The sequence below is a fragment of the Thalassophryne amazonica genome, chromosome 7 (assembly GCF_902500255.1).
Source record: "Thalassophryne amazonica chromosome 7, fThaAma1.1, whole genome shotgun sequence".
Lineage (NCBI taxonomy): Eukaryota > Metazoa > Chordata > Actinopteri > Batrachoidiformes > Batrachoididae > Thalassophryne > Thalassophryne amazonica.
The window spans coordinates 55,338,978-55,363,963 of record NC_047109.1 but is presented as its reverse complement, the minus strand read 5'-3'; the positions used below and the strand labels follow the sequence as shown (position 1 = coordinate 55,363,963).

Genomic DNA, 24,986 nt, shown 5'->3' with positions numbered 1-24,986 from the left:
CTGTGGGAAGTCCTTAAAGCGACAGTGTCACCTCAAAATCTCTCATCAGCCGTTAAAATTTTCACTGAAAACCAGCTTAATTTTTCGAACCATGTCCACTTCGATGTGTCTCACAGGTTTAGAAAAAATTTTGATCAAACAAAGCGCCAGTCTCTCAGCAACTTCTCAAAGGAATTCCGACGAGGGGCTGGACGACTCCTCCCACAAGGAGTGCTCACAGGCGAATGACGTCACCGACAGGCGTGGAAAAACTCACGCATGCGCACGAGGGTTCATGCATGTCTGACGTAAAAACATATGAATGAAATCCATATAGTTTTTGAAAAAAATAAAAAGGACCTATACTTTATGGACAGACCTCGTATATACATACATACATACATACATACGTGTGTGTTGCAGTCAAAAGTTTGGACACACCTTCCCATTACACTTGGGGCAACTCACTTCCAGGGGTCTGGCACAAGGCCTCTGTTTATGTAAGGAACAGTAGAACACCCAGCGACGGTTTGATGCATTTAATTTGCAACTTCAATGAATGTTGTAGAACACTTCAATGCACATTCGTAAACATTCCCTATGACAAAGTATAAGCCATTGGGTTGGCAAAAAATTCTTAAGGACATGCAGGAACAAGTAAAATAACAGTACATACTGTGTTGGTAACTGGAATAGCCTTCATACAAATGTAAACTTTGAAATGTAACATGATAAACATAAGTGCAGACTGAGAATAACACAAGAAGACTTGCAGAAAGTGTGACCACAGTTTATACAAATGACAGACATTTGATTATTTACCACTAACAGTGGAAGTGCAAACATAGGTGGTTTTATAAAGCAGAGAATTGTATTTAGGCTGTACGGTTTGTGGTTACTTCCTCCAGCAGTGGTTTGTAGTCCTCTGGGTTTTTCATCATCTAATGGGGAAAGCAAAACAACACAATAGTTATAGGCAAAATCAAATCTTTAACATTATGCTTTTGAATATAATAATACACATTACTAAATGTGTACCATCAAAGTTGCTCATTTAACTCTGCATTGTGCTGCTCTTCACCATGTAGAGAAATGCAACTGATAGCTAGTTATTAAAATATTCTGTGTGATTAGCAGTGCATGTAGGAGACAGTGAGTCTGCAAAAATTCAAGAAGTAAAGCCACAAAAACTACTGCATATTAAACTTTGAAATTTTAGGATCTGATAGGTACCAGCATGCAGCATAAATAGCTTCTGGAACATTGATGGTAGTCACAGGGTCCTGGGGGGTATTTCATCAATGTTGGTTAAGATTAGCTGCAATTCTGATTCGAGGCTAAATCCATTCCATTAACAGAAATCAGGGTTTTCACAATACTAGAATTTTAAACTCGATGCTGATACCCAGGATTATACCAGATACCATTTTCACTACCACATGCGGAAAAAGAACACAAGAACAATGAAAACAAGGGAGTTTTGCCATTGAACCTGAATGAAAAGAAGGTGGATGTCTCTATCGTCTGGAGAGAAGTTAACTTTGTTGTGCACTTTCAGGACCTCCCAAACAGGCAAGATTCTGCAAAAGTTGTGTCCCCCCACCGCTCCACCCCTGGCAGTGAACACAGTACCTCCAGTACAGATGTAATATCTTTGACAGCAAGGAGAAAATGGGGAAACACCGTGCACACACTTGGCATGATTAATATTTTTATGCTTAAACCTCGATATGCATCTTGAGTGGAGCACAAGCCAGCAGAGCGAGGCTGTCTGCTTTTAATATGATCCATTCCCATGAACGTGGAGCTGCATTTCCCCGCCCGTACCCCGATGTAACTGCCACTCTGTATCGAGACTTATGCAGCTAATGCTTTAAAAATGATTCACCAAAACAATATATCTATTTCATATGATTATCTAAACTTTACAATTAAACTGTGGTTTACATGCTATGATCTGTTACACCACTAAAAGTTACTGTCTCATTTTGCAAAGCAGCCTGGTAATGGCAATGATAAAAGGAAGCTATTGAAGCACCTGCTTTATATCCTGGTGTTCTAAAGGACATTATATTGCTTAGTCACACTGAAATAAACATTTAATTGTTCCAATTCATAATTTCTGTCCATTCCTGGATTTTTACCCATGTATAAGATATCAAGGATTTGAATGCTTTTGACTCCAGATGTGACCAAACATTTCTGATATCCAAATGAACAAAACTGCAAAATCTTAAACCAACTGATGTACTTAAATATATGTTAATGTCAGTGGTGGGCAGAGTTCCGCTAAACCGCTAATTATCGAAGATAATGTTTTCATTATCAGATTAGATTTTCATATAACTGTGAAAACCATCATCGGACAAATTATCTTCCCATACATTTTGGTCTGAATTTTTAGACCGCTAACATATTTTTACAGACGTGATAAAGATTAACAGTTACACACATTTATTAAGTCTAAAAATACCTAAAAAAGAGTACTTACCTGTTAAATGTTTTGTAGTAGATGCGCAGTTTTATTCTATGCAAACAGAAGAGAGCTGGTTCCAGAAGAAACCACTCTATCTTCTGCAGGCAAAGGATTCACGAGAGGACGGTAAATAAAGAAAACATAAACGTTCATAAGGCACACTAACAGGTGTTGCTACTTACTACCACTGTTGTATAAATAAACTATATTTCATACGGAGTCTTACAGCTGTGCAAGATGTTGCAACTTACTCCCTCATCTGTCGTGAATCCTGCTGTCTGCTGTGTGTGTGTGTGTGTGTATGTGTTCAGTCTCCCCCCACCTGATTCCACTCACTGTGTGCTCTGATAGGCATGAGCTTTAACATATTAGGTTATTGCGAGGGAACGCAATAATCTGGGCCAAAAAAAAAAAAAAAAAAATGTAACCACCATGTCCTCAGGCGGGCTCTGTACAAATGCTTTTTTCTTTTTACAAATAAAAAAATGGCATATTTTACAAAAGCACATTTATATATGTAAAGACCCAACACACACCTCACATTACCATGTTGATTTTTACATAGAATGAATGAGTCAACCAATCACTGTTTAGCGGAGGCACATTTTACTCATAATCCCTTTTGTATCTGTCTGTGTTTGTTACAAACAGAAGTGCAGACTCATTGTTTGAGTCTGTGGTCGCCTTTGATGCTACCAGAAGCGATCGTGGTGTTAAAACTCAAAATCAGCTTGCTAGTAGTTGCAAGTGTACCGGAGACAATACTGGAAGTTATTGGTTAGCTGGAGCTTCCGATAAATTTTTGGGTGGTTCATCGGTTTAGCTTTATAAAAGATAACGTTTCAGTTAGCTGATTATCTGCTATCGAAGCTAACTTTTTGGTTAGCTGTGCCCACCACTGGTTAATGTTTGAATTTGAATTGTGTGGGTTTCCTCTGGGTGCTCCGGTTTTCTCCCACATTTAATGGCATGCAGGTTATGTGAAGTGGAAGCTATTATTGTCCAGGTCTCCCATGAAAAAGAGGCCTCAACCTCAACAGGACTAACATGGTTAAAATTTATTTATTTTTTATTACTGCTGTAAGCGACAGCTGATATGGACTAGATCATATCAAAATTAATGAATATAATGACACGCTGACTAAAGCAAAAGACTAAGACACAAAAAAAAAATTCAGAAAAGGTTTTTAAAGAAGGACTGGAGTACATGCAACTGTACAACTGTTAAGCAGAGTTAAAGAGTCTGTGGGCTGCACACTGTACCATATCTTGCTCGTCTTCTTTGCTCTTCAGTGCCTTGATTGCCAAGACAGCAGAGCTGATGGTGAGGCAGAGCTCAAGAGCTGACAGGATGATCAGCACAGCATTGATACTTCTCAAAATCCACTGGAACACAAAAATCCACAACAATTTCAAACATGTAATCAAAGCAATGCACAGTTTTAACTGGTAATAGAAAACTTATGTTACAGAATCATGTGTAAGTGTAAAATTACACATCCCAAAGGCATAGTAAAAGTAGAGCAGGTAGCTCAGTGGTTATGGATCTGGTCTGCAAATATGTAGACATGGGTTTGAATCTTACTCATGCTACCTGAGTCCTTGGACAAAACATATAATCTGCATGGTCTCAGTGCATCCAGCTGCAAAAATGGCACTGGCCTTGGCCTGGGAAGTAAAAGTGAGGCATCACTGCAAAGCACTATAGAAATGCAGCCCTTCTTCACTGTGTGTCAGGAAACTGGAAAATTTCCTGAAGAGAGCCTCAAGTCCTTTGGACAAAGAGAGTAATTCTGACATAAGATGGGGAAAGTAACATTAAGTAAATCATTTATGTGTGTTCACCTGAAACTGTTTAACCTGATGGGAGGCCTGGGGATTCAATCGGATCAATATCCAATTTACCATGGCCAGACAGTCAACTTAGGACCCTCTGTGCAAAAGTTAAAGGCCCTGTCACACACCTTGACGATTTAGCCAGCATATGCTGACCATATTAAAAACGCTAGCACAAGTCCAATAAGTTAAGGGTAAGTTTTTATAAGTTAAGAGCAAGTTGTAGCACGCTGAAACATGTTGAAGCTCGCTGATGTACGTCCCAATAAGCTGAGCTCCTCAAAACATTTTGGGCATGCTGAAAATTTTCAACGCATGCCAGCGTGTGACTCATACGTCTCGCACATGCTGGATGGACATAAGTTGTAGGTAAGTTATGTGACTGTTGGCAGACGTTTCTTGTAATTTACTCATAAGTCTAAATCCGTCCATTAATGCTGGCCACTGACTGGCTGAAAGCTGCGGTCCTCATACAGAACGACTGTCTCATTCACACACGGAATATCTGACCTGTTCATTTCAGTCCAATTCACCATCACAGACAGACATGAATCCACATGAAGCGCCTGATTTTTGAAAATGACCTCGTAAAATCCTGTAATTTGTGGCTGTAAACGTAGCGTTTTAAAGCAAGTCCCTCTGTGGTTTTTTCCTGCTGCAGGCGCATTTCACATGCCGGTGCTGCGCTCTGAACACACAGAAGCGCTCGGATGATTTAAATTTTTAAAGCGCCGTCGCTGTGGTGTGATCATCAAATGATCTGATCGATCAATCAGGGTGATCACACCTGATTAATGTGTTGTTTAAACATTTAAAGTGGCGGCTATCGGCGATCACCACACCGACAGATCACACAGTACTTCATTTAGGTCTGATCACACCTGATCGCGGTGGACTGGCGCTTTAAAAGTTTAAATCCTCACAGCGTTTCACTATTCAGGTCTGTGATGACCTGATGAGGTCTGATCAGCAGAGCTGAAAGCTGCCGCTCTGCGCTTTCAGCTCTGCTGATCACGAAGCAGCCGGCGCTTTAAACGTTAAAAGTCACAGCCCTCCATTCATTCATGGCAGCGTTTTCCACAGCCAATCCAATCATCAGCATTCTGTACACAATGAAAATGGTCCACCAAGATAAAAAATGAAAATAAAAAAAATTAAATAATGTTAAATTACTCTGTTTCTGATGCACACCACAACATTCAGTACCGACCAGAACCACTGGGTGGAAACGGGGCTGTCAGCATACGCTGGATAATCGTCAACGTGTGACAGCTACATTAAAGTTAGGATAGGTAACTCTGTTCAGAAACACTTTTTGTTATATTGGGTGAAATGGTCCCTCTAGCCTAATAGTTATCAATACATTATGTATTGAGAAAAGGGAACGAAAAAAAAAAAATCAGATGTAGCAGCTGTAGGATCGATAAAACTCCGACCAATATAAGCCCCGAGGTCCGCTCTCAAAAAAACCAACCAGATGCCTTCATGTCTAGTTCTTCCTGCTCGCATCACCAAGCTCAATGCCTCCCCTATCCCTCCCTTCTCCGCACGTGCGCACTCATCTCATTTCACTGAAGAAGTTCACTTCGGTACAATGGCAGAAGGAATACAGCCGAAACTACCACTTCCACCGGATTGTGCCATGTTGGATTAATCATCGTCTCTGCAAATTGGCCGTTGAAAATGGCTGTAATCACTTCCTGAATCACATAGGACCGCTCCAGCTTCCACCCTTGCGACATTTCTCCATGTAATGTGGAGGTGCATCAGGAAAGGCATCCGGCGTAAAACTTGTGCTAATTCAACATGCAGACCCACCTTGGATTTGCTGTGGCGACCCTGAGTGCAAAACAAGGGAGCAGCCGAAGGGACTTACTTTGGAAGGGGTGTGTGGATTTCTTAGAGATTCAAGGACAATGAGGTTGTCTTTTCTTTTTTCTGTCTGCCAGAAGCCTTCCGAAGACTTTATGCAAAATTAGAGAATGTTATTGAACAGTTTTTAACAAATAGAAAGTTTAACTAAAAAATGTCACTTTGCCCTTCTTGGCGGCAGTGAAATAACATCAAAAACACTGTACCATATATATATATATATATATATATATATATATATATATATATATATATATATATATATATATATATATATATATATATATATATATATATATATATATATATATATATATATATATATATATAAGTGATTACAGCCGTTTTCAAAGGCCAATTTGCAGAGAAAATGGGTGATCAAAAACATTGTACCTTTATTATGTTTTTGATCACTTACAAGTTATATCATAGATAAATAGCATAACTGTTGGTTCCTCATTTTATGCCAAAACACAATTACATGTAAGACTTTAGAAAGAGGTTCAGAACAGTTTACAAATATTCCCAGTTATTGTTACTTAAGTAAGCATTGCAGCCCAAAAATCTAACTTTCTTTCTTACTCTTCACTTGTGTGGGTTTTACACAAGAAATGTATCTGACAGGTTGTTGACCTGAGTTGTGGATCTTGGTGTTGCTCTCAGTACAGCGATGGGTCACATACTCATGGCAAACTCTCTTTCAATATGGTTCCTGTTGGGCAGCACGGTGGCTTAGTGGTTAGCACTGTTGCCTCACAGCAAGAAGGTCATGGGATCGATTCCCTCCTGTGACCTCTGTGTGGACTTTGCATGTTTGTCTTGGTTCCCTCTGGGTGTTCCGGCTTCCTCCCACATCCAAAGACATGCAGGTTAAATGGACTGGAAACTTTAACTTGTCTGTAGGTTTGAGTGTGACTGTTTATTTGTCTATATGTGGCCCTGACAGTCCTGTCCAGGGTGAACCCCACCTCACACACACTATGGCTGCTGGGGTAGGCTCTAACCTATCTCTCCCCTCTGTGACCTATAATTGAAATAAGAGGTTGAAGATGAGTGATTGAGTTCCTTTCCCCTCCAGTGATTATTAATCTCGACATGCATGACCAAGTGTCTAATGTTTTCTGTAACATGACTGGTCAGTACTCAAAAGCTCCATGTTAACACATTAATGTCCCACATCTGGAAATTCACCTGAAATTTCTGTTCTAATGGCTCCCCACACCTATTCCAAATTTGTAAAAGATAAAAAAGAAAGAAAGAAAAAAAAAATGCTCTGCTATGTGAACATACATACAGTAGTGTTCAGAATAATGGTACTGCTATGTGACTAGAAAGATTAATCCAGGTTTTGAGTATATTTCTTATTGTTACATGGGAAACAAGGTACCAGTAGATTCTCACAAATCCAACAAGACCAAGCATTCATGATATGCACACTCTTAAGGCTATGAAATTAGGCTATTAGTAAAAAAAAGTAGAAAAGGGGTGTTCACAATAATAGTAGTGTGACATTCAGTCAGTGAGTTCGTCAATTTTGTGGAACAAACAGGTGTGAATCAGGTGTCCCCTATTTAAGGATGAAACCAGCACCTGTTGAACATGCTTTTCTCTTTGAAAGCCTGAGGAAAATGGGAAGTTCAAGACATTGTTCAGAAGAACAGCGTAGTTTGCTTAAAAAGTTGATTGGAGAGGGGAAAACTTATACGCAGGTGCAAAAAATTATTGGCTGTTCATCTACAATGATCTCCAATGCTTTAAAATGGACAAAAAACAAACACAAACAAAAAAAACAAAACAGAGACATGTGGAAGAAAACAGAAAACAAAGGCTCACCCATTGATCAGCTCCAGGATGATCAAAGACAGTCTGGAGTTACCTGTAAGTGCTGTGACAGTTAGAAGACGCCTGTGTGAAGCTAATTTATTTGCAAGAATCCCCCGCAAAGTCCCTCTGTTAAATAAAAGACGTGCAGAAGAGGTTACAATTTGCCAAAGAACACATCAACTGGCCTAAAGAGAAATGGAGGAAAATTTTGTGGACTGATGAGAGTAAAATTGTTCTTTTTGGGTCCAAGGGCCGCCGACAGTTTGTGAGATGACCCCCAAACTCTGAATTCATGCCACAGTTCACAGTGAAGACAGTGAAGCATGGTGGTGCAAGCATCATGATATGGGCATGTTTCTCCTACTATGGTGTTGGGCCTATATATCACATACCAGGTATCATGGATCAGTTTGGATGTCAAAATACTTGAAGAGGTCATGTTGCCTTATGCTGAAGAGGACATGCCCTTGAAATGGGTGTTTCAACAAGACAATGACCCCAAGCACACTAGTAAACGAGCAAAATCTTGGTTCCAAACCAACAAAATTAATGCCTCGCAGATGTGAAGAAATCATGAAAAACTGTGGTTATACAACTAAATACTAGTTTAGTGATTCGCAGGATTGTTAAAAAAGCAGTTTGAACATAATAGTTTTGAGTTTGTAGCGTCAACAGCAGATGCTACTATTATTGTGAACACCCCCTTTTCTACTTTTTTACTAATAGCCCAATTTCATAGCCTTAAGAGTGTGCATATCATGAATGCTTGGTCTTGTTGGATTTGTGAGAATCCCTTGTTTGCACTCGGGGTCACCAAAGCAATCCTAGATTCAACCTTTCATTTGAACCGTCAATGATCATGTTGAAATAACAGAATATGACGTGGAAGTAGGACCTGGTATGATTTTCCTTTTAATTGTAAACCAAATTATGCATTAACTCAGAACTAAACTACATGAAATTCATGAAGACTGAAAAGACTGTTAAACCATGTCAAAAACCACAGCTAAAGATTGTAGAATATTTTAAAAATCAGGGTAAATTATCAATAACATACCTTATAGTAAAAACCCACACATTTTTGTGTAAATTCCTGTGAATCCACTCAAAGCCACGTCTTTTTTCCCATGAAAAAAGTGTACATTGATAAAAACTAATTTACATTGTTGTGTAAATTCATGTAGCCTAAATTCATTCAAAGCCACAATGTCTCTTTTTTCAATGAAAGAAAGTCTAGATTAATGAAAGAAAAAAAGGCACAATCTTTTCTGAAATTCTGTTTGAACAGCACAATGTTTATTTTCCAGAGAGAAACAAATTCTTACCAGTTCGCTTTTCCTGGTTATCTTTCAGGTGTGTTCATGAAGCCAGCAACAATTCCACAGATTCTTGTCCTTATCAGACTTTCTGAAACGGTCTTTCTCGCCATCTTCGCTCTGTCTGATGTCGCTCCGTGACACAGACATGCTGTAAAATTATTCTTTTAAAGACTTGAAAGTTCTAAAAGTGTGCGATGTCCACATGCTACGTTCAGCTAAGCTTCGCACAGGAGCCACAGTGTCACCGCAACAACCAACCAGTCCCGCTTTACGACAACTGTCGCAACAGCCAGGCTTTGAGTGGCATTTTTCCTCCACGAATCTCCGCGGATACGAGGAAACTGATTTGTATCTGTAACACACAGATCAGTGTCCGCTGACTTATAAAACGTGCATGATGTCGTAAAAAAAAGAACGCTTTGCGATAAGCATTTTAAAAGCGATCACGATTTAAGAGTACAACACTAACACCCCCGCCCCCCTCCCCATGATGAAATCCGCGGAATCCCGCGGAGTTTTCACAGCCCTGATATACACACACACACACACACACACACACACACACACACACACACACACACACACACACACACACACACACACACACACACACACACACACACACACACACACACACACACACCGGTAAAAGGTTTTCTGTTTTACACCCACATGCAGTAGACTGCATTCTGATTGGTCACATTTTCCACACTTACCAAAGTCAGTAATCTCCCGTGGTTACATTTCTCCAGAAACATCTGTCCATCGGGAGATATGGTTGCAGTCACATCTCTAGGAAGGTTGTACCAGTCATCTTCACATGACCACCAAAATCCCATCACAGCAATGTTAATAGAGTAGAGTATGCTGGCTGCTATGGCAAAACCCACTCCTGATAGGTTCAGGATCACATTGAGGATGACCTGAAGTAGAGTTTTCCATTCTTGTAACACAATGTAAGCAGGAAAATATGATCACAAACTAGACACAACATATTACCTGAAACATCACAGAAGAAAGTGGACTGCTAAACTACTGAATGAACCTTTTATGTTATCAACATTTTCTTAATCATTTAACCACATACAACATATCCAGGTACAGGTGCTATCAAAATAAATATAACAATAGTTAAGCTATCAGATTTACATAAATTTACAATTTATGATGATTTATTTAATTAATTTAAAGCCTGATTTATGCTTCCGCAGCTGTAACTCCATGTCATACAATGACATTGACGTGCATGACAGTTTTAAAGTTCTCCATCGCTGGATTATGCTTTATTCTGGACTAATATGACCCTCAACAAGCTTTTCTTTGGACAAGCATCACCTCCAAATCAAAAGTAAGCCATACAATGTCCTCTTTTTCCAACTCCGTGTTGCAAATTTGCAGATGTTTCTGCCAAACGCGTGATCCCAAAATGTAATCAGCATGCGCACTCCAAAAACTATTAAAATATGAGAGGAAAGACTGAAAGCAGAAAAGTATCAAATCACAGCCTTCTGTGTCTGATTTAACAGGTGCACGTCATGCTGTGGGTCTGAATCTGAACACGGTGTGAAAAAAATTTAACAGTCGGGCTTTTAATCACAGAAATGACTCCAGTCCCACTTTCCTCAAATCTGCAAGTGCCAGCGCTGAACTTTAATTTGTACCTCTGTTAATGTGCACGTCCAGACTGCTCAGGGTTTTTAATGGAAATGCATTGCGATCGGATGGGACATTTGATCCAACGTGAGCAAAAATGTTTACTGTACATGCGACTGAACACGTTGCTTCCATCCCAAACGGCTGACTTTATTTTCCCAAATTTTTGTTCTGTTTGAATCTGAAGAAGGAGCGGTACATCTTAAAGCCCTTGTTGTGTCTATTTGTTGTGTCTACAAGCATTTTCAGCTAATAAATAAATAAAATAGCTGGATTTACATGCAGATAGATTAACAGTGAACACTATTTTGGCCCCAAGATGGCACCACGAGTCATGTGACGTCCCCCCCCGACTCGTCATGTTACTACTCTCTGAATAAAGGGACTCTGGGCACAACCTGTTGGGTGGTGAATATTCATTTTGTACTTCCTGCAAACTCCAACAATAAATATTTTCACCTTCAAGAAACCTGACTGTCCATCACTCATCTGGGATTTAAAGGTGCCTTGACACTTGCACGGATTTGATCCGTGCACTGGTACACAATCTGCCATACCAGAGAGTAAACTTGTTCTAAACTCGTAAACTCTGCATGGCTTTGTGCAATTGCGCAGACATGGGGCCAAATACAAAAGTATTTGTATTTGAAAATACTTAAATACATTTTTTGGAGTATTTGTATTTTCTGATTTTGAATTCAAAGTATTTGTATTTCAAATACATCGCCGATCCCAAGTATTTCCAAATACTTTTACAAATACTTCAAATACTTTTCAAACTTGGGAATCTGTGACACCGTGTTCAATATAGATTGTGATAGTTTGATTATTGCCTGTGATATTATAATAGTGAATTTGTGATAAAACATTCAATCCTTTACTTATCAATAGTATTTGGTCATGCTATTTTCGCAATAAATTGTCACTGGTTTATCAGTTTTTGTGTTGATTTATTGTTTATAGGTCATAGAAAGTATTTGAATTTGTAATACTCAAAATATAAAGTATTTGTATTTGAAAAAGTATAAAGTATTTGTATTTGTATTTGGAATTCAAAAATCTAAAGTATTTGTATTTAAATACAATGCAAAGTATTTGACCCATGTCTGCAATTGCGCAAAGAAAATTTAGAAATGTTCAAGTTCTCTAGCATGCCTTAATTTTGTGAACTGCACGTAAACATTGCGCAAACAATTCAAAAACAATGAGTGTCAGTGAGAGTCATTACCTCAGCACAGCGCACTACAGCACAGCTCATCTGAACGATTATGATGAGATGTTAAATCCATCATACACATAATTTTACAGGAACTCATAAGAAAGAATGAAAATACAACTGTTTTACCAAGCTATTACAATATAAATATTACAAATAATTATCTTTTAGACGGTTCCAAATGCATTGACCACCTCATGAAGCGTATGACAGAGAGAGAGAAAAAAAAAAACACTGCAGGTGTATTCCTCTGTGATTCTGGAAGAGATTAGAGGTGTTTTCGTCAGTCAAACTCTGAGAGAAAATGATTAATCCGCTATGAAATAATTATTTTGTACATACAGCGTCTAGTGGCACAAAGCGCGGCATCCATCTCGGAACACACCATGTGGCATTGGCACGACGAATTGTGCAGCAATGCGGAGGTTAAATGCGTGAAATCAAATCCATTTTATTTATATAGCGCCAAATCACAACAGTCGCCCCAAGGCGCTTTATATTGTAAGGCAAAAGCCATACAATAATTACAGAAAAACCTCAACGGTCAAAACGACCCCCTATGAGCAAGCACTTGGTGACAGTGGTAAGGAAAACTCCCTTTTAACAGGAAGAAACCTCCAGCAGAACCAGGCTCAGGGAGGGGCAGTCTTCTGCTGGGACTGGTTGGGGCTGAGGGGAGAGAATCAGGAAAAAGACATGCTGTGGGAGAGAGCAGAGATCAGTGAAAGTGTCAAGACACCTTAATTCATGCAAAATCTGATGGCAGGGACAATGGCTTTTAGATGGTTGCCATGGTAACCAAGAAAAGTACTGCAAGGAGCAGACTTTACCCCCTCAACCTGGTGTTAGATCAGTGAAAGTGCTCACAGAATTCTCCCGCTACAAACAAAATTTAGATCCGACACACGTCATTTTAGCTGTGTGTGATGTGGAACAGAAATGCCTCCATTCTGACAGGAAATGCAACAAATTGGAAGCCACTTCAGTGTAATTAGTCACAGGTGAGTGGGCCTTCAATCAACAGGTCTTGCTTTGTTAAACAATCCGTTTTAAACGCTGATATATCTGTGGTACATACTGTTGTAATGTATTTTTTATTATGTTTATAAATAGATCATGCAACGTCAGGCTATTTGTATGTAGATACAAATATTATCCTATATATTCCTTCACTAGAAGGTTTGGTAATCAAGAGCCATCTGTACACAGACACCCACACAATTTTATATAAATTTTAAGAAGTCAATGAAATCTGGGAGTACTGCTTAAAATACTTACCAAACAGGGGCTGGGAAACTTCTCAGACAAAATGCACATGATGCCGAATGTAATAAACTAGAGGAAAAAAATAAAACAGTCAGAGAAACACAAAAAAGTTAGCTTCGATAACTGGTAATCAGCTATAGATATAGAGATGATGAGATATAGAGCATCCAGAAAGTATTCACAGAGCTTCACTTTTTCCACATTTTTTTACGTTACAGACTCATTTCAAAATGGAGCACATTCAGTTTTTCCCTCAAACGTCTACTCACAACACCCCATAATGACAACATGAAAGGTTTTTTTTTTAGAATTATTTACAAATTTATTAAAAATAAATAACTTAGAAATCATACATACATAAGTATTCACAGCCTTTGCTACGAAGCTCAAAATTGAGCTCAGGTGCATCCTGTTTCCACTGATTATCCTTGAGATTTCTACAGCTTAATTGGAGTCCACCTGGGGTAAATTCAGTTGATTGGACGTGATTTGGAAAGGCACAAACCTGTCTACATTAGGGATGTGGAAATTAATTGATACAAATCGGTATCTACATACAAACATATGCGATGCGCGTGTATTGATTCATTCAGTGTGCATTGATTCAATTGATGGTTAAAAAAATCACGATGGATCAGTCGCTGCGTGCTTGCACTGATTTTTTTCCGACGCACACTGAATGCACCACGGACAGAAGCCTGAAAGCACATTTCTACCACAACAAATCTATTTCAAAATGGACAACTGCGACAACAGCGCAAGCAGTTGTCAGAATTTTTGAAACACCAAAAACATTTAAATTGGAATTATTTTGGCTTTTTAAAAAAGATGGGAAACTTGACCAGTCATTTGGAAAGAATGCCGTGGCTGCCGCTGTGCCCCCTAGCTCAGCAAAACTGGTAAGAAAGTAACGCAACTTATTTTTGCCAAGGCGGTACTCTGTCAATGAGTGACTCACTTAAGTCACTCATTGAGAGTGATGTCTTACTGTTTACTGTTTAAGTTCTGACAGTGTGATGAAACAGGTTCTAAATATGACGGAACTGATTCCTGTTCCTTAATACTGAATCTGGTAAATTTGCTTCTTACAACCCCAATTCCATTGACGTTGCGAAGTTGTGTAAAATGTAAATGAAAACAGAATACAATGATTTGCAAATCCTCTTCAACATACATTAAATTGAACACACACCACAAAGACAAGATATTTAATGTTCAAACTAATAAACTTTATTGTTTTGTGCAAATATTTGCTCATTTTGAAATGGATGTCTGCAACACGTTTCAAAAAAAGTTGGGACAGTGGTATGTTTACCACTGTGTTACATCACCCTTCCTTCTACCAACACTCAGGCATTTGGGAACTGAGGACACTAATTGTGTGTGTCATGATTGGGTATAAAAGGAGCATCCCCAAAAGTCTCAGCCATTCACAAGCAAAGATAGGGCGAGGATCACCACTTTGTGAACAACTGCGTGAAAAAATAGTCCAACAGTTTAAGAACAATGTTTCTCAACATTCAGTTACAAGGAATTTAGGGATTCCATCATCTACAGTCCATAATATAATCAGAAGATTCAGAGAATCTAGAGAACTTTCTACATTAAAGTGGCAAGGCCGAAAACCAACACTGAATGCCCGTGACCTTCAATCCCTCAGGTGGCACTGCATTAAAAACTGACATTGTATAAAGGATCTTATCGCGTGGGCTCAGGAACACTTCAAAAAACCATTGTCAGTTAACACAGTTCATCGCTACATCTACAAGTGCAAGTTAAAACTCTACCATGTAAAGCGAAAGCCATACATCGCCAACATCCAGAAACACCGCCACCTTCTCTGGGACGGGCTCATTTGAAATGGACAGACGCAAAGTGGAGAAGTGTGCTGTGGCCTGATGAGTCCACATTTTTGGAAATCATGGCCGTCGTGTCTTCTGGACAAAAGAAGAAAAAGACCATCCAGATTGTTACCAGTGCAAAGTTCAATAGGCAGCATCTGTGATGGTATGGGGGTGTGTTAGTGCCCATGGCATACGCAACTTACACATCGGTGCAGCATCTGCAGTGATGCGGTCGCTGTATCGGATCGTCGTGGTGAAGAGAGAGCTGAGTAGGGGGGCAAAGCTCTCGATTTACCGATCGATCTACGTTCCGATCCTCACCTATGGTCATGAGATTTGGCTCATGACCGAAAGAACGAGATTGCGAGTACAAGTGGCCGAGATGAGTTTTCTCCGCAGGGTGGCTGGGCACTCCCTTAGAGATAGGGTAAGGAGCTCGGTCACTCGAGAGGAGCTCGGAGTCGAGCCACTGCTCCTCCATATTGAAAGGAGTCAGTTGAGGTGGCTCAGGCATCTTTTCCGGATGCCCCCTGGACGCCTCGCTGGAGAGGTGTTCCGGGCGCGTCCCATTGGGAGGAGGCCCCGGGGAAGACCCAGGACACGCTGAAGGGACTACATCTTTCGGCTGGCTTGGGAATGCCTTAGGGTTCCCCCGGAGGACCCGGGGGTGGTCTCATTTCATTTCATTTATTTGTGCAAGGACAGCATACAATTACATTATGCTAGGTGTGTGTGGATCGGGAGGTCTGGGCAGCTTTGCTTGAGCTGCTGCCTCCGCGACCCGACTCCGTATAAAGCGGAAGAAAATGGATGGATGGATGGTACTAGACTGGCCTGCCTGCAGTCCAGACCTGTTGCCCATTGAAAATGTGTGGCGCATTATGAAGCGCAAAATACAACAATGGAGACCCCGGACTGTTGAACAACTGAAGTAGTACATCAAGCAAGAATGGGAAAGAATTCCACCTACAAAGGTTCAACAATTAGTGTCCTCAGTTCCCAATTGCTTAATGAGTGTTAGAAGGAAAGGTGATGTAACACAGTGGAAAATATACCACTGTCCCAGCTTTTTTGAAACGTGTTGCAGGTATCCATTTCAAAATGAGCAAATATTTGCACAATAACAATAAAGTTTATCAGTTTGAACATTAAATATCTTGTCTTTGTGGTGTGTTCAATTGAATATAGGTTGAAGAGGATTTACAAATCATTGTATTCTGTTTTTATTTACATTTTACACAATGTCCCAACTTCATTGGAATTGGGGTTGTATAAAGAGTAAAACAAATCCTCTGTCAGAAGAAGACCATAGTACCATACTGAATTGCAGCTTTTTATTTTCAATTTAAATTTTTGGTATAATTTCTGTGCGTCATGTTGAATCACATCGCATCGAACCAAATCACACTGTATCGTATTGTGAAGAATTGACTAGCCATCAAATACATATCAAACTGCATTGAATCTGGAAAAGGGGTGAATCGTATCGCATCGTATAGTCAGTGTCGTCATATATCACTATATGTATCCTATCACTGGTAGTGTATCGAGATGCGTTTCGAATTGTTGCCAGTGACGAGATTCACATGCCTAGTCTACATATAAGGTCCCACAGTTGACAGTGCATATCAGAGCACAAACCAAACGTGAAGTCAAAGGAATTGTCTGTACACCTCCGAGACAGGATAATCTCGAATCCAAATAATTTCCTTTGGAATAAAGTTGATCTTATTCTTAATCAGCATCTTTGATATGCCACCCCTCTGAGGTGGGACTGATTGTCAGCAAAGGGGAAGTGCTCACTAACATAGATTTAGACAGATTTGGGAACAGTATTTGAGAGAAATAGGTCTTTTGTGCCTAAAGAAAATGATTTAGATCTTGGAGTTCAGCTCATGAAAAATGGGAACAAAAACAAAAGTGTTGCATTTCTATTTTTGTCCAGTGTATATAATGAAACTAGCATACAGTTTATGAATATACACTGAAATAATAAAAACCATAATCTTACTTACCACAGCTCCAAGCCAAACTGGAGACCAGTTGTCCTCCAGCCCCCACCAAGATTCTTGACTGCATAAGAGGACTGATCCAAAAGCAACGTTAAGTGAACCAACCATGATATGCAGAGCCTGTGAAGAAGAAAGCACTCAATGGTTTCAGACCACGTCACATTTTTACATTTAGTTTGATTTTCTCTCCTCATTAGCCAAGACTCAATCAAGATTTAAGACAGTTTTGCAGATTTATAAAAACATATTGGAAAGCTACAAATAACGTCAGGCACATCAGCTCCCTTTCAGCGTTAAAAGATGGGAGAACACTGACTCTGTTAGACAACACAGAAAAATGCAATGCTAGACCAAATCCGGGCATGACTTTCATGGTATTTCTAAAAGTTTTTTGTTGTCACTCTACAAATTTATGTAAGTGGAATGAGAGATGTGAGCATGCTCACAAAACAAATTTGCTGCTCTGCCACACTAGCTGCTTGCATGTTTGATAGAACTGCAATAATTATTTGATTATTTATCAACCATTAAATTAACCAGAAACTATAATTAATCTTTTGAGTCTTTTTCATACATAAATTCTCTGATTTCAGCTTCTTAAATGTCAATATTTGGTGAATATCTGGTTTCTTTACTCCTCTCTGGCAGGAAACTGAATATCTTTGGGCTGTGGACAAAAGTAATCACTTTGGGTTCAGAAAACAATGAAATGTTACTGTTTTCTGACCATTTGTGGATGGAACAACAGAACTGGTTAATCAAGAAAATAACCCATCAAGTAATCAATAATGAAAATTATTCTTAGTTGCAGCCCCAATGTGTGTGTGTGTATATATATTATATATAAAAGAAAAAGTTGGGACGATATGGAAAATACATAAAATAAAATAATAAAACCTACATTGAGCCTTACATTTACTTTGACTTCCATTTAATTTTGGTAGCATGAAGCCAAGATATTTTCTGTTTTACATGGTCAACTTCATTTCATAATATACATTAGGGTGTGAATCTTACAGTATCTCATGATTTGATTCTGATTCAATGAAAAAAAATTATTTTTTGATCCCAAATCAATTCAGTACATAGAGCTGCTCATTTCAGCATCTACTCAAGTTAGTCCATGAGCCAGTTATCAATTTTGACCTAATTGGTACCACTTAAGGTGACAAAACAACACTTTTAGAATCCAGCCTCAAAGTGTACCATGGCCTACACAAAAATGTAATACAGCAATCCCAGGTTGGCAGCTGTAGCCAGGTAGGGCTCAATGAAGGGTTAGGTCAAAAAAATAAATAAATAAATAAATAAAAAAATAAAAAATGCTCCGTTCATGTTGAAAACTATACCACATTATTTATCTGATCATAACAATTCCAAAAAGGTATAGTTTGGACCATCTATGACTGAATGTTCTGTTGTTTTTGGATTAAAAACAGCAATAATTGTGACAAAGGTCATTTTCAGCTTGTACAGGTGTCAAAAGTTAAAGTTGCTCCAATTTCAGTTAAAAATTATGCAAATTATTGGTTGAAATAAAAGGATTAATAAATGGAATAGTTTTGACTGTGTTGGATGTTTGGTCTCCAAAGTAACGGTAAAACATCCACTGGATTCTATGACATGTGACATGTTACCCTGTAACATGATAACTAAGCATGACAGATGGTGCAAACTATTCCTTTTTGGAACCCTATTAACTCAAACAATAATTTCATTATAACGGATATAGTTATTCTTTTTGCACGTTCAGAATTGAAGGCAGAGTGGTCAGCGGGTAGTCGATCATTTAGATTTCATGCACTGTGGCTGTGGAACAAACTGCTGGCTGAGATTAAGCAGTCGAGTTCTATTGAGATTTTTAAATCTAGACTAAAACCACAGCTGTTCTTGGATGCCTATAACTCTTGATGAAAAGTGTTTTAGCGTTTTAAATTTTTTTATGTAATTTATTTTTAATGGTTTTACTTTTTATTAATAGTGTGTTAATGTTATTTGGTTTGTGAAGAACTTTGTTTTTGTTGAAGTGCTATATAAATAAAATAGCAATAATAATTATTATTATTATAATCATTTGGAATAAAAGTAGTATGCCCAAAAACCTCTGTCTTTGAGAAGCCAAGATGGGCAGAGGACCTCCAGTTTGTCAACACATGCGTGAGTTAATTATTAAAATGTTGAAAAACATTGATTCAACACTGTCGATTCCCAATCCCTCAAATGACACTGCATCAAGAACTGTGAGCCATCAATAGCTGATATAACCACATGAGCAAGAGATTACTTTGAAAAACATTTGTCAAGCACTACAAAACTGTGTTATAGTCACAAATACCACTTTGAACATTACTATGCAAAAAAGAAGCCTTGTGTTAAACTTGTCCAGAGGCGGTGTCAACTTCTCTGGTTTCTGAGGCATTTTGGTTGGAACATCACACAGTGGAAATGTCTACTGCTGTCACACCACTCAGTTTTCCAGATCAGTTTTGGAAGAAATGGATGAGATGTGCTCTGGACCAAAGATGAAAAGGACCACACAGACCGTTATCAGCAACATCAGTGTTTAACCTGACTCAAAAGGAAGCTGAGGTGGTAGCCACCCCATATGAGGGGGGAAGGGAAGGAGCATCTTGTTGATGGCACATTTGCTACATGTACATTTACAGTCTTAGTTTTGCAGAGTGCTTATGGAAGAAGAAAATAATTAAGAACTTATCGCAAATACCAAAATGTCTTAAGTGTTGTGAGAAGGAATGGCAACATTACAAAGTAGTAAATGCTTTAGTGTTACAATGTGCTTTTATAATGTGTTACAGGCCTTAAATCCAGGAATGGATGTATATTAACAAATGAAGTGACCACACAAAACATTTATCTTGAGTTCATACTGTCTGCTCTTGTTCTGCATTTTCCCTACTGTCCCAACATTTTCTTATTTGAGGATGTGTCCATGGAAGTAAATCCTTTGTGATGGAATACCTTAATTAACAAATGACAGAGTATACCTGCTACCTGCTGATATGAAATTCTGTTTGTTTTTCATGAAAACAAAAAACTAAATTTCATGATTAACAAAATCAAAATGACAACAATAATATTTTGGCTTAGTACTTAGCACTGATGCCTAACAGCAAGAAGGTTGTGGGATCGCTTCCCGCTCTTTCTGTGTGGTGTTGGCATCTTCTCCCTGTGTTTGCGTGGGTTCCCTCCAGCTTCCTCCTGCTTCCTCCCACATCCAAAGACATGCATGTTACATGACTTGGAAACTTAAATTATCCATAGGTGTGAATGTGTTCATATGTGGCCCTGAGAGACTTGTGCCCTGTCCAGGGTGTACCCTGCTTCAAGCCCTATGACTGCTGGGATAGGCTCCAGCCCTCTGTGACCCTAAAATGGAATAAGTGGGTATAGAACATGGATGATTATTTTGATAATAATAATAAAATCTATATACTGATGTGACTATCAGTCAACATGCAGATGGCTCTATTAGATCTACTGTGGCGATCCCAAGCAAACAAGAGAAACAAAAAAAAAAAGGAAAAATTAATTTCAATAGAATTATTATTATTTGATAATGTTACAATATGCAAAACATTGACTCATTTTATGTGTGGAGTTCAGAATAAACATGATAATATAAGCGAAGCGCTGTGCAACCACACAAAGCTCACTCATGGTACAGGCTGTCCTAAACAGGAAGTTCCAAATTCAAATCCACAGTAAAACAGGAAATGTTCAAATGTCAAACACTTCCTGGATTGGCAGATGAGATCCCATGGAATCCTGCGGGAACTCAGTGCACATTCAAACAGGAAGTGCGGAATTCTCAGTCACAGTGAAACAGGAAATGTCCAATGTTGAACACTTCCTGACATGGGTGGAGCTAGAGCAGAGGCCAGGGTTTCACTGAACTCCCCTGAAATCTGATTGGACACAGATGATTGGCATGTCACAGCACCACACGTCTGGTTGAAAGAGCTACATTTTCAAATCAGTGAGTCACATTGACTGCTAGGTTCCTCCTGTCCAGGAGTTTGTGCTGTGTACCACAAAAGTTCTAATCCACCTTAGTAGAAGAAGTAAAATGTTTGCACCAGATTTGAACTGAACACGTTGTTTGAACTACGGACTTATAATTACACCAAACATATAGTGGTGAGTAAACGACTGTATTTTATGCCAGAAATGAGGTCCAGGTTGTTAAAAGCAGCATTTCTCCTTTAATTCGGGTTGCCTTATATACACATGTTTAAGCTAACAGACAGTAGCTGGTTCATGCTGTGTTGGCTTATTAGTGCAGCAGATAACTGAAACAATCATTCAAATGATACAAGCATCAAATCCAGCACAAATACAGCTGGAGCAAAATTAATAGAGCAACTTTAACTTTTGACCCCTGTACAAACTGAAACTGACCTTTGTTACTATTCTTGCTGCTTTTACCTCATAACTCCATAACATTCAGTCAAAGACTGTCCAAACTATACTTTTTTTGGAATCTTTATGATCAGGCAAATAATGTGGTGTAGTTTTCTATATGACTGGAGTATCTTTTAATTTTGACCCCTGTGTAAATCTTCAATTGACCCCTACCTGGCTGCCTACTGAAAATTCAAGTGGCCAATCAGTTTTTTTGAAGAGGTAATGTCTACGGAGTATTCGTGCCAAATTTTATGCTTGTATCACCATTTGCAGGATTCCATTGTAAATATTCTCTTATCTGCTGCACTATATATGAGATGTAAGATGCTGCTCCTCAGTGTTCCTCAATTGCCCTCAAAAGTATTGGAACACATTTTAATTTGTTTATTCCATTGAAAATACATTTTTTTCTAAAAATTATCTTCCTTAACTCAAACTGAATGTAAATCTCTACAACTTGATATAAATTAATTAAAATATAAAATCCAGCTTCCTGATGAAGTGGTGTAGAGGAGGATTTTCTTAAAAAGAAGATCTGAAAGTTCAGCTACAATTTGACAGAAAGCACATTTGAGATGAAAGCCTAGATTTGATGTTTTGGTGAAAGAAACTTTTGTATTTCTTCATAACTGATGTAAATAAAGTCCAAGACATATTCAGTGACTTGGAAATGTTCATGTTTCCATCCCCTGACTTGTCTAAAGAAAACTGTCAATAAAACTGATTATTATTTACAGATTTATAGGTTTTAAGTTTTAGAGATTTGCTTGCAGTTTGAGGAAGATAATTTTAGAAATGTTTATTCATTTTTTTGTATTTCTTGTATTTAAAATGGCATAAACAAACTAAAATGTGTGAAATTCCAAGTGTTCCAATACTTTTGGAGGGCACAGTATCCTAACCTTATGATGAGTGCAAAATGAGTGTGGTATTATTACTGTGTTGTTTAAGAATGTTTCATTTTCACTGTTTCTGCACTTTGTGTCAAATCATAGTCATATGATATAGGTATGTCCTCTATTATACATTTCAAATCTAAGGTGGAACTCTACTAGCGTTTGCTAGGGTACACCTAAATAGCTAGCTAGCGAGAGCGAGAGAGAGAGAGAGAGAGAGAGAGAAAAGCTTTTTTATCCCATGGGAACTCTCCCTACCCACCTTAGCGGTTCAAGAATATGGACAGCATGTATATAAGTGACATTTATGACAATACTGAGATATGAAAATTTGGCCATATTGTACAGCCCTACTGTCAACTAGCTGAAAACTCTGAATATTAATTTACATCTAGATTAAAAAAAATGCTTAAAGTTAAGAGGGGAGTTAAGAGGGCTGTAATTCAGGGGGTTAAGAGGGCTGTAATTATGGAGGTCAGCTGAAAAGCAAAAAAGAAAGAACTTATATGACTGATGTAATTTAAGATCAAGATGCTTCTGTCACAGTTTTGGTGTCATGAAGCAGGATGTGCTGACATTCTTTAGTAGCCAACAAACAGCATGATTTTTACTCTGTGTGCAATGTCCACTGTGATGTTCAAGTGGGCATCTTCACAAAAACATTAAAATAACGCAACAAATACTTCAAGCACTTTACAGAAATACATACATCAATAAAATTGATACCTTTCTCAGAGTGTGTAGTTGATAAGTGCAGTAACATTAATCACACAGGTAGTGCACTCACCCCCAGTAGTGACTGAGCGCTCTGCTGGGCCTTCCTCAGATGAGGAGAGACTGAAAAACACACTGGGCTGTAACAAAGACCTTTCAGTATTTGGCACAGTGGAGGACAAGCACTGTTGGGGTCAGAAGTCACAGTGAAGACGGTCACCCCATCAGTTTTAGCCATCGTGACAGACATCCTGTTCACTCCTGCACAATAAAAGAGGAAAGAGTGACAACATTCAGAGTTAAAATGGAGCAGAAATCAACATTGACACACCTGATTATTTTTTTTTATTCATTTGATACTGGAATTGGGGACATTCAATGTCTTCAGATGATTCTGAATATGGTATGATAGAATTTTGATCACACTACACCTGTTTTATTGGTTTCCTGAGACTGTGCAATTTTGTCTTTGAATAGGTATGGTCGGGCCTACGTCACTTCTGCATAGTTATGGCCGCCATTTTGGGTCGCCGCTGAAAACAAACTGTACGCGCACTCACAGCCATTATTGATATATCCGTCTTTACTGCTGTTTATTCACCTGTTGTTTATACCACACTTTTGATCTTGTTCTGACATATGGCATAGAAATTGAAGACTTAACAGTGTTCCCTGAAAACCCCTTTTTGTCTGATCATTTCTTAATAACATTTACATTTACTTTAATGGACTACCCAGCAGTGGGGAATAAGTTTCATTACAGTAGAAGTCATTCTGAAAGCGCTGTAACTAGGTTTAAGGATACGATTCCTTCGTTATGTAGCTACCTAAACTCTGTGAGTGAGATAGATTATCTTGTCAATAGCTTTACATCCTCATTGAGCACAACTTTGGATGCTGTAGCTCCTCTGAAAAAGAGAGCCTTAAATCAGAAGTGCCTGACTCCGTGGTATAACCCACAAACTCGCAGCTTAAAGTAGATAACCCGTAAACTGGAGAGGAAATGGCGTCTCACTAATTGAGATCTTCATTTAGCCTGGAAAAAGAGTCTGTTGCTCTATAAAAAAGCCCTCCGTAAAGCTAGGACACCTTACTATTCATCACTAATTGAAGAAAATAAGAACAACCCCAGGTTTCTTTTCAGCACTGTAGCCAGGCTGACAAAAGGCACTTTTCTACTACAAAGCTCCAGCACTACTCGGCTCTACTCGGTTTGGTTCCAAGCGCGTCCTTTTCTACTGCAAATAGTACCTCTTCAACATGGGCGGGGTCAGCAGAGCAAACTGCGGTGACGTCGTTTTATACGCGACACAAACATAAACAATGGTAGACTCCGTGTGTTTACTGCTTAAGTTTTTAAGAGAAAGTTGCTGACGGTGAGACAAAACACGCTTGAGAAGTACAGAAGACTTTGGGAATTCATACAACAATATGAAGATGAAGACGAGAAGATACAAGCTGCTAAAGAGATGAAGAGACAAAGCATGACAGTAAGCTAATCGTTAGCTTCCTAAATAGCTCGTAAATAAGTAATAACTGCAGGCTGTCGCCTATTAACTATTAAAATTGTGGCTGTCAAAATAAAGCGTTAATTTAGATTAATTACAATACCTATCACGCCTTCAGTCACACTTTGCTCCATTTTGTTTTCACA

At 38.7% G+C, this 24,986-nt stretch overlaps 1 protein-coding gene across 1 annotated transcript; it reads right to left on the bottom strand.

Moving 5' to 3' along the window:
- Positions 1 to 507: 507 nt before the first annotated feature.
- On the bottom strand, positions 508 to 23,898 carry LOC117513447. The gene is made up of 7 exons (XM_034173629.1): positions 23,883 to 23,898; positions 23,406 to 23,593; positions 17,301 to 17,417; positions 13,454 to 13,510; positions 10,023 to 10,229; positions 3,719 to 3,841; positions 508 to 920 (listed from the first exon to the last, which is right to left on the bottom strand). Exons 1-7 carry the CDS (start codon positions 23,896 to 23,898, stop codon positions 855 to 857), a joined length of 774 nt encoding a protein of 257 aa, XP_034029520.1. The 3' UTR covers positions 508 to 854.
- Positions 23,899 to 24,986: the final 1,088 nt, after the last annotated feature.

Excerpts from the sequence above, each read along its gene's own strand:
- LOC117513447 (XM_034173629.1), bottom strand. Across the intron at positions 17,418-23,405 it reads GCGCTCAGTCACTACTGGGG|GCTCTGCATATCATGGTTGG; the intron begins GTGAGTGCACTA and ends TCTTCTTCACAG. Across the intron at positions 921-3,718 it reads AAGAAGACGAGCAAGATATG|ATGATGAAAAACCCAGAGGA; the intron begins GTACAGTGTGCA and ends TTTCCCCATTAG.